Source organism: Filicampus tigris, chromosome 3 (genome assembly GCF_054856515.1).
Source record: "Filicampus tigris isolate MCC_2025a chromosome 3, RoL_Ftig_1.0, whole genome shotgun sequence".
Taxonomy (NCBI): Eukaryota; Metazoa; Chordata; class Actinopteri; order Syngnathiformes; family Syngnathidae; genus Filicampus; species Filicampus tigris.
The window spans coordinates 26,953,836-26,967,971 of NC_141219.1; the positions used below are offsets into that span (position 1 = coordinate 26,953,836).

Sequence of the window (14,136 nt, forward strand, 5' to 3'; positions counted from 1 at the left end):
TTCAAAATTAAGCACGTCTGCCTGTTTGGTTCCTTCAAGATAATACATTTCCCACTCTCGAAAATGTGAGAATAAATGCTTGTTTGTCAGTAGGTGCAGGGTGTAGCCAACTATCACCTGAAGTCGAAAGGGATCCACACCAGCTCACGCTGCTCACCCATAATCCTGACGAGGACGAGCAGTGAAGAAAATTGATGTTTTTTTTTAAATCATTCACTCATGTCCTACTGAAGTTACTTTTCACCCCAAATGATGTTAAAAAATGTTATGTTGATGTTTTCCCTCAATTAATGAACAAGCATCGGTTTCACTTGGAGGTGTTTTGAGTGTACATTTATTTTTCTTCTGTGCTCCAAATCTTGATACAAATCCCATGTTAAATCATTCAATACAAAGCTATAGGGCAAATGGTGCCAAAAGTGCCATAAAAGAGTTTTTGGCTTTAATTAAGTGCAATGAGCTCCAGCTGCAGCACCTTGCATTAGCCTCGAGGTTTGTCTGAATCAAAGAGGCCAAAAGCAAAAGGACTCTTTCTTTTCAAGGTCTTGACATGACTTTAAAGCTTCAAACCCAAGCCCGATTCCTTGACCTGCACTGCTCTGTAGGTTTGACGGACTGGGACATGGACAAGGAGCTGAAACTGCTAACAACTACTGACCAGTTTTGCCATGGTGACTATTTAAACTCCTCTCTGGTCTAAACTCACCGCAAACTTACCTCACTTGCAAAACGAATGAATGTATGCGTGCGTGTTGCTTTGACTAGTGTTGACATGGGCCTTCAGTTGTTCTTGTTCTCTAAATGAATGCCCATATGGACAACACCTCTTTTGTTAAGTGCAGCAAACAGCTAATGCTTGAGATTTTTAATGCTAACCTAAAATTTTACTGAATGCTTGGATCACATCTGCATACAAGTTTGGCATCTACTTTAATTTGCTGTTTGATTCTGTGTGAATTGATTTCAGTGTTTTGCTTAGCATAAATGTGAGATTTTTTTCCCCCACTTTTATAAATGTCTTGGTTTATGGATGCCCGCCAAAATGGAATGAAATAAATTCCAGAACAGACTACATTGGCTCAAGTAAGATACGAAGAGTGTCTGCCACAGAATTCATAAAGGGCAATCTGATAGCTGCCTTTTTCTCTTTTTTTTTTTCAACCTCAAGATGATAAACTTGGTGATCAGTATCTGGGACAGAGGCCTTTGGCAAGAGCCTCCAGAAGAAAAGATGAGTTCATTTGGTATGACAAAACATCAGGTGAGTGAAACTTGTTCTTTTCAATTAATCAGTAAAACTTAATTTCTGAGGTGTAGTGCTTTTTGTAGACATCTCAAAGAAACGGTTCTCAAGTTGAGTCCTCGAGAGCCCCTATCCGGCTTGTTTTCCATCTTTCCCTGCCTGTAACACACCTGATTCAAATGACCTGCTCATCAGCAAGCTTTGGACAAGCCCGATAACGATCGTGATCATTTGAATCAGGTGTGTTGCAGGCAGGGGGCGATGGTAAACAGGCTGAATAGGGGCTCTTGAGGACTGTACTTGAGCACCCCCTGCCTTAAAGCAGCAGTCACCAACCTTCTTCTTCTTGGCTGCTGATTTGTGTCAAGGGCTACCAGTTTGATACACACTTCTGAAATATTATAATAATGATGATATTGAGGGGCGGGACAGTCGGCTCAAAATTTCTGCTTTGAAACAAGGGGCAGGGCGATCAGCCGTGAAATCATGGCAATTGGAATAATCGATGGGATAATCTCTTCTAAAACGATTTGTGGCATTAATTGGTGATTTGTAACATGCTACCTTAACATCCTATGTCTTATCATCAAGTTAACCCAGTGACGTTCTGGTGCTGTTCACGATGTAGTGCAAGTGATGGAGTAAAAAAAAAAAAAAAAATAGATTATAGAAAATTAGGAACTTTGTTCTGTAGCTGCACTTAAAGTGAAGTCAACCAAACATATTTTTTTCCAGAATATGTTCTATGCAGGCCCACTAGTCTCAACTCAGCATTCTGATTTGATATTGCATTTGTGGAATATGAGAAATCCACCCGTTTTTAGCTACCTCAGGGGGCAGCCATTTTGTCACTTCTGTCGAGTGAAGATAACATTGTAGTTGCTTAGGGCTCAGTTAACGACCAATCATGGCTCAGCCTCAGAAAACAGGTGAGCCGTGATTGGTAGTTATCTGAGCCCTGAGCAATATTAATCAGAATGCCCTATTTCACCATATGGGCCTGCATAGAACATGTTCTGGGGAAAAACTTTTTACAGCGGAAGTCAACCCGAACACATTTTAACATAACATGTTCCCAGCAGGCCCACTAGTTGAAACGCGGCATTCTGATCAATTTTGCGTTTGTGGTATAGTTAAGCAGCAAAATGCACTCGTTTTTAGCCATCTCTGGGGGCGACCATTTTGTCTTCTGTCGACTGAAAATGAAATCACAACTGCTCACAACAACCAATCACGGCTGACCTGTTTTCTCAATCTGAGCCGTGATTGGTCGTTGTGAGCAGTTGTGATGTCATTTTCAGTCGACAGAAGACAAAATGGCCGCCCCCAGAGATGGCTAAAAACGAGTGGATTCACACTTATTCCACGAATGCAATATTTATCAGAATGCACTGTTTCAACTAGTGGGCTTACATAGAACATATTCTTGGGGAAAAAAAAGAGTTTGTCAAATGTGTACATGCCTGTTTATAATGTGTTGTTGGCTAGTAATGTGAACTGTAGCATTAAGAGCTATTTCTAAATGCTGCTCATTTTTTAAATTTATTTATTTATTTTTGTCAGACACCTTCGTGAAGCCAAACCTGTGGCTTCTAGTCAATCCTAACATTGCCTGTCCGATCGTCTATGGAAAACCTGCAGCAGGTCGGCTGAATCTCCAAGACCTTGCAGAGGAAACGCCAAATCCCCCGGCTACGTGTTCACAAGTCACAAAACGGCACATGTTCTCTCCCCAGGACGGAAGAACACATGTTCTTTCCTCAGCCACTGACTACATGGTACAGTGTATATAATGCAACATATATACACATTTAGTCCGTACTATATAAATATTCAGAAGGATTTAGTTGCAGAAGAGTGTGACTGATGATCAGATTGTAAAAAGAATGATATTGATGCAAACAATGTTTTGCTTATCTGTGACACCAAGGGCGAAGGCTCGTCTTGCCAGAAGACACACCCCAGACGCAAGGGGAGAACCCCAAAAGTGTGGGTGAGGAGATGCGGTCCTAATACATGCCGTAGCCAATCTGTGAAATGGTATTCCAAAATGTACTCAAGGCGACCTTAAATTAGCGTCTGTTTGTTTCCAGGACAGCAAAGCCTTGAAGCCAGGGTGTTGGCCTCGTCCACCAGTGAACTATTGCGTCCTCATTGCTCTGGCACTTAAAAGCAGTCACAATGGGAGCCTCAAAGTTCAACAGATTTACAATTTCACCAGGTCAGAAAATCGGATCGGATGTGGCAAAGAAGGTACAAGATGAAAGGTTCCGTGTCATGATTCTCAACCACAATTGGCATAGATTGTAAAGATAAACATTTTTAATACAATGAAATCCTTTTCAGGCAAGGACGATCTTTGCTCAGCCTTCAGTTGCAGCTTTTATTGGAGGGAAGGGGGCGGGGGGGCTGCTTTTTAGTTTTGCGTTCAGTAAGTGAAACAGATGCTCTCGCAGACGACTGAAGAATTTATTTTCCTTCAAAATGTCTTTCTCATGACTTTGTGTGTGGTGAACAACAGCTAGATTGCTTTCCTTTAGAGACAATCCTATTCACAACATCAAGGATACACAGTAGGTATGTCTACCTTTAAAAGACACCATGGTGAATGCAAATAGCCAGTTTACAACAATATGCAAACCACTGGTAAACTTTTGGCAGAAAGGTGGGAAAAGAAATCTTCTGAGACTCATGAATAGCTTGTGGTCCAAGGTACACCACATCAGATGGAGAACTGGTGCAGCGTCAGGAAGGAGGAATGTCAGAGTTTGGGGCTGACTGCAAAGGCTTACGTTTGTTGTATTTACAAACTGGGCCGGCCCGAGCCAATGTGGCGCCCGAAGCCAGATTCTTCTCAGTCGGTGATTATACATAAACTTACCAAAAAAAGGATTCAATAGCATGTATATTCATTATTTTAAGTGAATATTAGATTGAGTATAATGTTGATAAGCAGTTTATTGCAGTTTAAACTGATGTGCTAATAGAGTATACTATATTGTTAATAACAGTAATGATCATACTAATTCGAAACAATGTGGTGCAAAGTTTAAAGTGGAAGTCAACCCAAACATTTTTTTCAAGAATATGTTCTATGTAGGCCAACTATTTGAAACATGGCATTTTGATTAATATTGCGTTTGTGGAATAAGCAAAATCCACCTGTTTTAGCCATCTCAGGGGGCGGGCATTTTGTCACGTCTGTCGACTGAATATGACATCATAGATGATCAAGTCTCAGATAACGACCAATCATGGCTCAGCTTCAGAAAACAGGTGAGCTGTGATTGGTCGTTACCTGAGCCCTGATCTGGCTAAAAGCGGGTGGATTAACTCTTATTCACCAAACACAATATTTATCAGAATGCCTTGTTTCAACTAATGGGCCTGCATAGAAAATATTTGTGAATAAAATATGTTCAGGTTGAATTCCCCCTTTTAGCAATTAACATGCTTTTGGCCACATATGTCAAAGTCAAGGCCCGCGGGTCGGATGTGTAGAAGGTTTTCTACTGCCCCTGGGATGATATTGATTTATTACAGCCAGTGTCCAGATTGGATCGGGCCCTTCGCGCCTGCTGATGACGTCACGCTTTAAAATAAAAATGTAGTTTGTCATGTTTTTATTAGCGCAACCGGCTACTGTGGGCCGCAGCCGACACTAATACAGTACGACAACCGTTCAGTCAAGAAAGTGCTGCGCCTAAGTCTCTCCTCTTCGCCCTCCCATCCAGCGAGCCGCGCGATGCATTCATTATCCTCGGAAACTACACAACTCGGCAAAATACAAATTCGACCACAACACAGAAAACCCAATTCGTTACACTATTTCTGTAATGTATTTATTTGCATCAATGTTTGTCACCCCATGGATGTTGTGTTTGCTAAAAAATTAAATAAAATAACAAGGATTGTCCTTCGGTCGTCTACGTGCCGACTGAAGACGTCACTGTTTCGTGGCTTTCGGAATCGGATTTTGATGAAAAGTTATTTGGAGTAAAACACGTTTTATTAAGAAATACTTCACATTCTGTACAGTTCATACAATCTTGCAGCCCTTTGCGTTTGGCAGGAGAAACACAAACGTTCCGCTGATTATTGTTTCACAAGATGGGCAGCGGCTTCTTTTCTAAGCGGAAGTGACACATGAGCTGCCGCGCAAAAGTCACAGTAATGTACTTTTTATTTTATTTTTTATTTAGTAACTCCTAACATACAAACGCAGCAGCCTGGGGGGTGACAAACATGGAGGCAAAGATATATTACAGAAATATATCAGAAAGTGTGATGTCATCAGCAGGCGCGGAGGACCCGATCCAATTTGGACAAAAATTTTCAATGAACTTTCGATCAGTTCAGCCCTCAGCTTGTAGCTAAAGTTATTTGGCCCTCCGTCTAATTTGACTTTGACATCTCTGCTTTAGACAGTTTTAACTAAAGTCTGGTTCACACGTATAGCAAGATTTTAAAATTGCCCTAACCCCTTTGCGGCCCAGCTACATCAAAATAAAAATGTTGATTTGAGTTACTAATTAGCCATTACCATTACCATCAAGTCCGTCAGCATTGGATAGCAATCAGCCAAAAGAGGGTGGCAGAGGGAAGTAGTTTGGAGGGGGTGGAGTACGTTGTCGTCGGGAATTGGGTCTTGCTTTGCATTTGAAGCCATAGGCCAACTATCTGTTGCATTTTAAGATGGAAACAAATGTAAATAATATTCAAGCTGATTTCTGTTCCCAACTATCTGTTTTGGGGCCCTTCACATCTGCCTATGCGGCCTAATGGGCGAGCCAGCCCTGTTTGCAAATGTCTGAGTTCCTCCACGTGTCTGCGCTTTTTCAGCATGCTAGCTACTTGTAAAATGACTACCGGTAAGTTGAAATGGTCTACCTAAGTACTTATTTGAATTCTTTATAGATTGGTGTACCTTGCATAACTGCTTAACCAAATATTGCACAATACAGCTAGTGTATTTTCTGCACTTACTTTAATGCTGACTTGCAATGAATGGAATGAGCTAGGGTACCACTACAATGAAAAATAAGTTCTTAAATGTTTTCAGGCCTGGACTCTCATGAAACGTGTGAAATTTTGAGAAGAGTCCAAACAGGAGCAAATGATGGCGAGCCCTGCGCTCACCTCCCAATGAACATCAGTCATGTTGACTTAATGTTTTTATCAATGGGCCGAAATTGCTGCTCCACATTATCTCCTTCAGCGGACCGACCGGTGCGATACCCAAGTGCATCGCCCACTTCCCGCACCCGCTATGGAGCCCACCGCAAAACAAAAATCCTTAGTCACTAACCATTTTTATACTTTATTATTAAGTTTAGAATGAACGGAAGAAAATGGCAACTGCTCATTCTGCCCGTTAGCGCCCTTGTATGTATGTGAGGCATGCACATGTCGTGGCAAATTTCACAATGGCCAAGCAGGAAATTTACTTTTTTATTTTTTTTATTTTTGTTTTTTTAACTCATACACTGCCATTGCCAGGCAGCTATATAATAGCATAAAACTGGGAAGGCTGGCAGCCATGCGAGTTAAGAATAAGAATAAGAATGCCTTTATTGATCCCACAGTGGGGAAATTTTCATTTGATGCCATGCGATCGACTGACACCCCCTTGGTGGTCATCCCTGCTCTATGGAAATGTATTGTTAGAAGCACATACACCATGGAAATTAATTCAGTATCAGACTTTAATTTGGCATATACATTACGTTAGACTGCTCCGTGACCATTACTTTCTTTTTGTCCTTTCCCAGAGAACACTTCCCTTTCTTTCAGACAGCTCCTGATGGCTGGAAGAACACTATTCGACACAACCTGTGCTTCAACAGCAGCTTCCGCAAAACCTGTCATCAGATGTGCAGAGATGGTAAAAGGAAGTCTTGCTTTTGGCACCTGACTCTAGATGGCCATCGCCGACTGAAGGATGAGCTTCACATGTTGCAGGCGGAATCTATAAAGCAGTTGGAGAGGAGCATGTCCTGTCCAGGTGAGCGTGATCAAACTATAGCATGTGAAAGAGTTGGATTGGCTGAAACAATTAATGCTACTGCAACACAACTTGGACAGGGTGATGATGAGATGACCAATTTGTTTTTTTTCTTTATTGCAGATATAATTGCAAAACTCCTTGGAATGTAATTGTAATTATCGAAGGTGTGAAAGAATAAATGGATGCAAAAACTTTTCCCTTTCCAGTATGAGCTATATTCTGTTTTTTTTTAAAAAGGCTTCATTCATCTGATTTATTTTGAAATATAGCCACTACTGTATATGTTTTGGTCACTTGGTTTCTGTTATAACTTTTTATGCCTGCAAAATATCACAATTAATTTTTTGAAAAGGGTTGAAAGTAGTAGTTACAATAACAAATATACATACTTTTTCAAGCAATTAAGTCTTCAAAACAGGAGGCAGCATGGGTGCTTTGCATGTTTGCATCACAATTCCTTCCGCCGTCAGTCTATCTGCCTTTTTTGTCAAGCCGGACCAAATTGTAATCACCTATTGGTTGGTCCGTCTATCATTTTAAATGTGCTTCCGTTAGCGACGTGTGAGAAACATGCATGCTTGAGCACTGATGAGCCTGTTGGTAAAGGCGGCCATGGCCCCACAACCCTCTATCTTGTACAAACATGCACGCACGCACATGTTCTGTGACGGATACCCGGGAATTTTTTAAAATTTTTTAATTTATTGATTTTTTTTTTTAATTCCAGGTGACGAATTATGCAGATATTGCAAATATGGCGTTTAAATAGTAAAGCTGTGGCGGGATTAGTAAAGTATTTTCTTACAAGTTGCGGGCGTAGTGCCTACCTGCTAGCTGTTAGCGCTCCGTCATAATAAGCGGTCTGGATGATGTTGACAGTTTACACTTTTCTTTGTAAATGTTATTTAAAAATAAATTATGCAGTGAATATGATCCAAAACAGTCCCTATTCATTCCCTTAGAGTCACTTTCGAAACTGACAGTGCTAAAACCAACACGTATCCAGCCAGCCCTGACCTGTCTCAGTCATTTGCTTGTTGGCCAACAAAAACCTAGACGTGGGACGACCACTGAGATATATTGTGACCAGTTATCCTAACCCTAACACTCAGTGAAATCTTGTTTGGCCAGCAGGTTTGAGGACTCGACTGCGCCATCTCTCTCCCCGCATGAATCTACATTTTCATTAAATGTAGCCTACCTGTAATCTGATTACTTTTTTTTTCTGCAGCAGTAATGGAATAGAGTTAGGGTTTCTTTGTACCCTGAATACGCAATACCAGTACATTGATTTTGTTTTTTTTGTTTTTGTTTTATTTTTTTACACAAAATACATGCATTTAATTTCTCCCCAAGCCTGTGCACCCTCAATGTCACAATGTATCCCCACGGTCAAGATGGTGCCTGTTGTGTCGTGGCCGAATAACTTAATACAACATCTCACGATGTTTGTTCAAGCTTTTCTTTCCTGGCACTCACAAAGTACAAACACTTCTCGTTTTGTACATCTACTCTCTCATTTCTAACATCTTCACATTGTGTGTAACAGGTGAATTCGCCATCTACTGGGAACCTTGTAAACAGCAACAGTATGCAATACTTTCTCTCAATACACCACAGTGCCCCTCCACAGATGATAGTGCACGGCGCTGTGCGTATAGGGAGCGGCGGCCCTGACTCCTCTTTCTGGGTTTTCTTATCACGTCTGCACAATCTCTTCATATTATATTGTTGTTGTTGTTGTATTGTGCAAACCAACTCAAACATGATTAGCACTCTTAATGTACACGACTGTATGCATGTTACTGTGGGCTTCCGCAGCCTCTCTTATATAAACACACACACTGTATTCCCGTAACAGCTGGTACCCTGCTCAACTAGCAAAATTCCATACTTACCCTACACACCTACATCCTTAAAGCTTCTCATTTTTATTTATTTTTTTCTTCTTTTTAAACGTACATCTGGTAGTTGTATACTGTTATAATCAATCTCAAGCGATTCCTATACCACACAAGAACAGAAACAATCAACAGAAGATTATTCAACCAAGTCTTTACTGTATGTTTACAAGTTTTGAGGTGGATTTGACACCTTGGTTGGGAAGGGAGTGGGGCACGTTGAGTTGGTTGAGGTAGCCCCTCTTTCAGGTTTAGATTGAGCTGTTCCAACTGTCAGATTGTGTTACTGTGGGGGTGTTGCTGTGGCAACTGTTTGGTGGAATGAATTTGAGTGTTTCAAGTTCCTCTGGGATTTTGGGAGGCTAGCAAGCAAGCAAAAAAACTTATGTTTGAGTGTAAATAAGTGTTGGCTGGAAATGCCAGGGTGACCTAATGCACATCTGTGTGAGCTGGAAAAATACTCCACTTCTGTCTCATTCCTGCTGCTTGAGAAAGTAAGATCAGAGGGATACATATTCAACACTTGTCTATCTACTGGGCCCAGGTACAAATGGCTCCAAAACTGACAATGCAGTGTTTAATTTTTATGTCAGTGTAAAATTTGATACTCTGAAACGCTAGTTTTAAATTGTTGCTCACTGAACATATTACAGTTGAACATTTAATGCCAAAATAACGATAGAAAGTGAGGATGTTTGAAAAAAAAAAAAAAAAGGTGCTTGAGCAACCTAATCAAGTGTTGCAGTACTAATAAAACATATTGAAAAGAACTTGGTTTCAAGTTACATGAGGTCCGATGAGAACTGTGCTGCCCATTAAGTGCGTCCGAGTCCCTATGAAGACAGTAAACTCCTCTTTCTGTGGAGCTCGCTAGCACATAATCAACGTCCATCTTTGGACAAAGGAGGGACCAATACCTCCATTGTTCACATTTTTTTTCACAAAAGATTTGAAAGTTGTCTTGTGGACTGCATTTCAAAACTAAAGTTGAACATTAATGTGCAATAGTACAGAGGTTTATTTTATGTATAGTCCAAATTGAAACACCTAAATGTCACTATAACTTCAGATGAGGCCAGTACACTGACCAGAATTCTATATTGCAGCAGATGCAGTCACATTTAATTTGGTTACAGATAATTTCACTTTAAAAAACAAGAGATCAGGGAATAAATAAAAATCCTCACTCCCCTCTAAACAAATTCCAAATGTACTAAAATGTATACAGTGATCACACTTCCTTTGTAATAAACTCATCTTGCAAATCCTCTTGGGAAGAGTCACATGACCTCTGTTGTTCAGGGAGGTTGGGCTCAGTCAACACTTTGATGAAAACCTCCTAGAGGGAGGGGTGAGCTGCTGCTGCTGAACATAAAGACCTGGCACGATGGGCTACGGATACAGAGTTGAGTCATGGACGAAGGGAGCAGCTGTAGGACTAAAATTCCTGAATCTGAACCTGGACACAAGCTGGATGCTACAATAATATCAGGACAAACAACAGGAACAGGCCAGTCCACCATGTCAGAGTCCATCAGAAGAAGAAGCTCCAGCAGACAGCTCCTGCAAAACCTCATCCAGTGAGAAAAAAAAATGCATATATTGTTTGTGCTGTTAGTTAAAATGACATCTGTAAAACATTATTTGAAGTCGAGTCTAGTGTTATTTTTAATCACCTTTCCTTTAAATTTTAAAAGAATTTGCGTAAGCAACGTGTATTGATTTGATAGATACAAATGTCATTTAATAAGGCGATCAGTACAGTGCAATATTTTTTTCTGTATAAAATTTCAGAATGATTGGAATTGAAATCTGACTACATACATTACCAAATCGCTTTTTTTCAGTTAGAGCAAGGGGATTTCAAGTTATTGTGATAGTTATCGTAGCTGTTCCTCAGCTCAATGAACAGGTGAGACATGAAGATGGACGCTTACTTTGCAGCTTGTGAGTCATCGAGCACCATGAAAATTAAGCATAAAAGCGTCCCAACATCAGCACGAAATATAGTGAAAGAATACAACTGTGTTTTTATAAACACAACCACTGCCTCATTCAGTTTGCCAAGGGATCTAATTCAAAATTCATGAGCTCAGCTCTGTTTCTTCTTTCCGTAGTTACTGTAACATTCAAAGATTGTAATGTGAACAAGGGAAAGATTTACAGAATTACAGAGAAGAAAGTGAAGAATGTTTACTTTTGGTTTCTCTTGGATGTTATTTGGAGATTTTGGACTTGCGTTTCTCTGCTCTTCTTTCTGAGGTCTCATACAGGAAATATTTCTCTTTAGAGAACTCTGGAGCCCAGTTCTGTGACTCCGCCTTAGAAGAGCTTTTCCGTTATTAAATTGTTGCAGTCCAAAGACCTGAATTTGTAGCTGGTCTTTAGCTGTGATTTTGTTGGTAAATGAGCATTATCACGTGTTGCGATATGTAAACAAGGAAATGACTACATGAGAATGTGACGCAAGGAAACATTTGATACCTGAGATAGTTGATGTAAACATTTGAGTGCTACTCAGGGACACCATTTGATAGGCGAAAGTCGGTCAACTAACGCAGTCCAATAACAATGCATGTCTGTTTAAGAGATGACTCTTAAGTTGTCCGTCAGCGTAAATGTGAGTGTGAATATGTATTTGCCCTGTGACTGTCTGGTGATCAGTCCAGTGTACCCAGCCTCTCACCCCGAGTCAGCTGGGATAGGTTCCTGCACAGTGCGCACACATGAATGGGGACAAGCGACACTGAAAATGGATGGTTGGCTGGACAGTTGATTTCATGAAAATTGGTACAAAATACAGGGAAGGGTCAGCTATACCCATGAGAATCCTGTGATAGCTATCCAGAAGAAAGCCGAACCAAAGAGGCAAATATCAAGGCACTTCAATGGTTGCCTTAATAAATATTCTATTATCTTAAAGGCAGAGCTGGGCATTTGACCCTTTTTTGCCAGTCCGGCCGCGACCCTCCGCCCTTGACCTCGGTACCCTTCCGGACTCGAGCCTCCGCCCTTATTCATAAAACATAGAAGAGTTAATCCACCCGTTTTTAGCCATCTCTGGGGATGGCCACTTTGTCACTTATGTTGACTGAAAATAACCTCACAGTTGCTCAGGGTCAGGTAACGACCAATCATAGCGCACCTGTTTTCTCAAGCTGAGCCATGATTGGTCATTATCTGAGCGCTGGGCAGTTGTGACGTCATTTTCAGTCAACAGAAGTGACAAAATGGCCACCCCTGAGATGGCTAAAAAGGTGTGGATTTTGCTGCTTAACTCATATTCCACAAATGCAATATTAATCAGAATGCCGTGTTTAAACTGATGGGACTGAATAGTACATATTCTTGATAAAAGATATGTTTGGGTTGACTTTCCTTGAAAGTTAATTGCGTGTTTTCAAATATTGCACTGCTCAAGTATCGGCTTCTTGCTCGTTTATTGTGTTTGATGGACACTCTATTATAAAAACAGGCCCCATGGTTTTCATTATCAGTGAGGTTTTTGTATCCTCAGTTACTGGTGGAAAATGTGTGTGACTTCACTCTGTTCTAGGCTCAATGGCGTCTTTTATAGATGCAACTTCCCTTATGGCCATGACATCATCTGGCAGGATCCCTGAACTCCCTCCTGCTCAGCTGCACTCAACATCCACCCCCGCACTACCACAAGACCCATATTCTCACAAATTATTTTTTACTCTACTGTGTATTTTGACATTTTGCTTAATTCTAACTAGTGGTAGCAACATTCTTCCTCTAAGAAAGTGATATCACGGCCTCTTTTGGGTTTGTGAATTCAATAAAACAAGGCCTTGCAGGCAGACCACTCTATATCGTTCCTGCTCCCGTATTGCAGAGATGATGGAAATTGAGATCCATGCGGTATCAGAGCGATTAATACCCCATTAGTTAGTATTAGTATATTATCAGTTCATATTTGTGTTTCAAAGTGTCTTAAGTTGTACTTCTTGGACTGGCTGCAGTCAGCAATTACCTTCTCATTCTTGAAGCAAGGAACATAATGTTGCAACCATCTGGAGTGGTTTAGATGAAGGCTATCTGCCTTCTACCCAAATCACTTTTCATAACTTCCATCTTAAAATGTCTGCATTCAAGTTGCTTCACTTGAAGAGTAAAAGTAGTGTACATTCCATTTGTTATTTTCCAGAGTCAGTGACTGATAATGGTTCACTCATCTGACTTGTACAGCCATTGTGGGAATAGTTTTCTACTTCTATGGTTTCTAGTGATTGACTTCGTGACCAGGCCCTCGTGGAACAAGAAACCATTCATTCTCTCATTTACACCAATGAGAATTTAACCCACACTGTCAGAAGAGTACGTAACCCACTACATTATCAATGACTTTCACTGAACATATCTTTGGCCAGATATTCATTTAACTTAATGATTCTTTGCTTGACATAGACGTGAATGTATTGTAAATCCTAATTGGTGCCAAAATTCCACTTTCTTTTGTCGATTTAACAATAATGAGTGTCAGACAGTCCAAGTTGAACTGTTTTCGGCTGCCTTTACTCCGACACAACATCACTGACAGAGATGAAATTAACTTGCAATGAACTCATGCTTGTTATAAATATGGTCTCCACTTGCAGCTTTGTTAAATTCAATCACACTATCTAGGTCACCTCCCCACATAATAATGACCACGGCATGTTTGGCTCACAGGGGACTGCATCAGTGGGAGCTGATTAAGTTAGCATGTAGGAAATAGTTTATCAATGATTTCATTCATCCTCAATTTTGTTTTACTGATCTGAAGTGTTAACACTTTTAGGAAAATGCACAGGATTGAGCAAAGGCCTTATATTGAATAGATCAGGGCAAGGGTGTCACTAGGTTGCATAGACAGAAGGGGCTAGCCCCCAGGTGATGTACAGGATGTGAACGAATCCAGCACGTGAGCATGTTTCACAAGCAGCTAACAAAGACTGATAATACTGTGGAAAAGTTTGAAA

At 40.6% G+C, this 14,136-nt stretch overlaps 2 protein-coding genes across 3 annotated transcripts in view; both read left to right on the forward strand.

Annotated features, from left to right (window-relative positions):
- The first annotated feature begins 453 nt into the window (after positions 1–453).
- On the forward strand, positions 454–7,458 carry foxr1 (forkhead box R1). 2 transcript variants are annotated; one of them, XM_086025826.1, is made up of 7 exons: positions 454–671; positions 1,169–1,261; positions 2,807–3,021; positions 3,174–3,230; positions 3,337–3,464; positions 7,015–7,247; positions 7,371–7,458. In XM_086025826.1, exons 1-7 carry the CDS (start codon positions 551–553, stop codon positions 7,397–7,399), a joined length of 876 nt encoding a protein of 291 aa, XP_085881952.1. In that variant the 5' UTR covers positions 454–550; the 3' UTR covers positions 7,400–7,458. The 2 variants fall into 2 exon arrangements, with proteins under 2 accessions (XP_085881952.1, XP_085881951.1); XM_086025825.1 differs by having other exon boundaries at positions 455–671; positions 3,174–3,236.
- A 3,140-nt stretch (positions 7,459–10,598) lies between these two features.
- The window catches only part of LOC147150451 (uncharacterized), a 28,924-nt gene continuing 25,386 nt past the window's right edge, over positions 10,599–14,136 (forward strand). Inside the window, exon 1 of the mRNA XM_086026092.1 lies at positions 10,599–10,731. Within this exon, the coding sequence (XP_085882218.1) occupies positions 10,673–10,731 (59 nt within the window). The 5' untranslated portion in view covers positions 10,599–10,672. The remainder of the gene's footprint in view (positions 10,732–14,136) is intronic.

Bases quoted from the DNA above. Each gene is read 5' to 3' on its own strand.
- foxr1 (XM_086025825.1), top strand. From the start codon at position 551: ATGACTTTAAAGCTTCAAACCCAAGCCCGATTCCTTGACCTGCACTGC. The intron at 3,022-3,173 runs GTACAGTGTATA...TGTGACACCAAG, and splicing joins CCTCAGCCACTGACTACATG to GGCGAAGGCTCGTCTTGCCA. The intron at 7,248-7,370 runs GTGAGCGTGATC...TCTTTATTGCAG, and splicing joins GAGGAGCATGTCCTGTCCAG to ATATAATTGCAAAACTCCTT.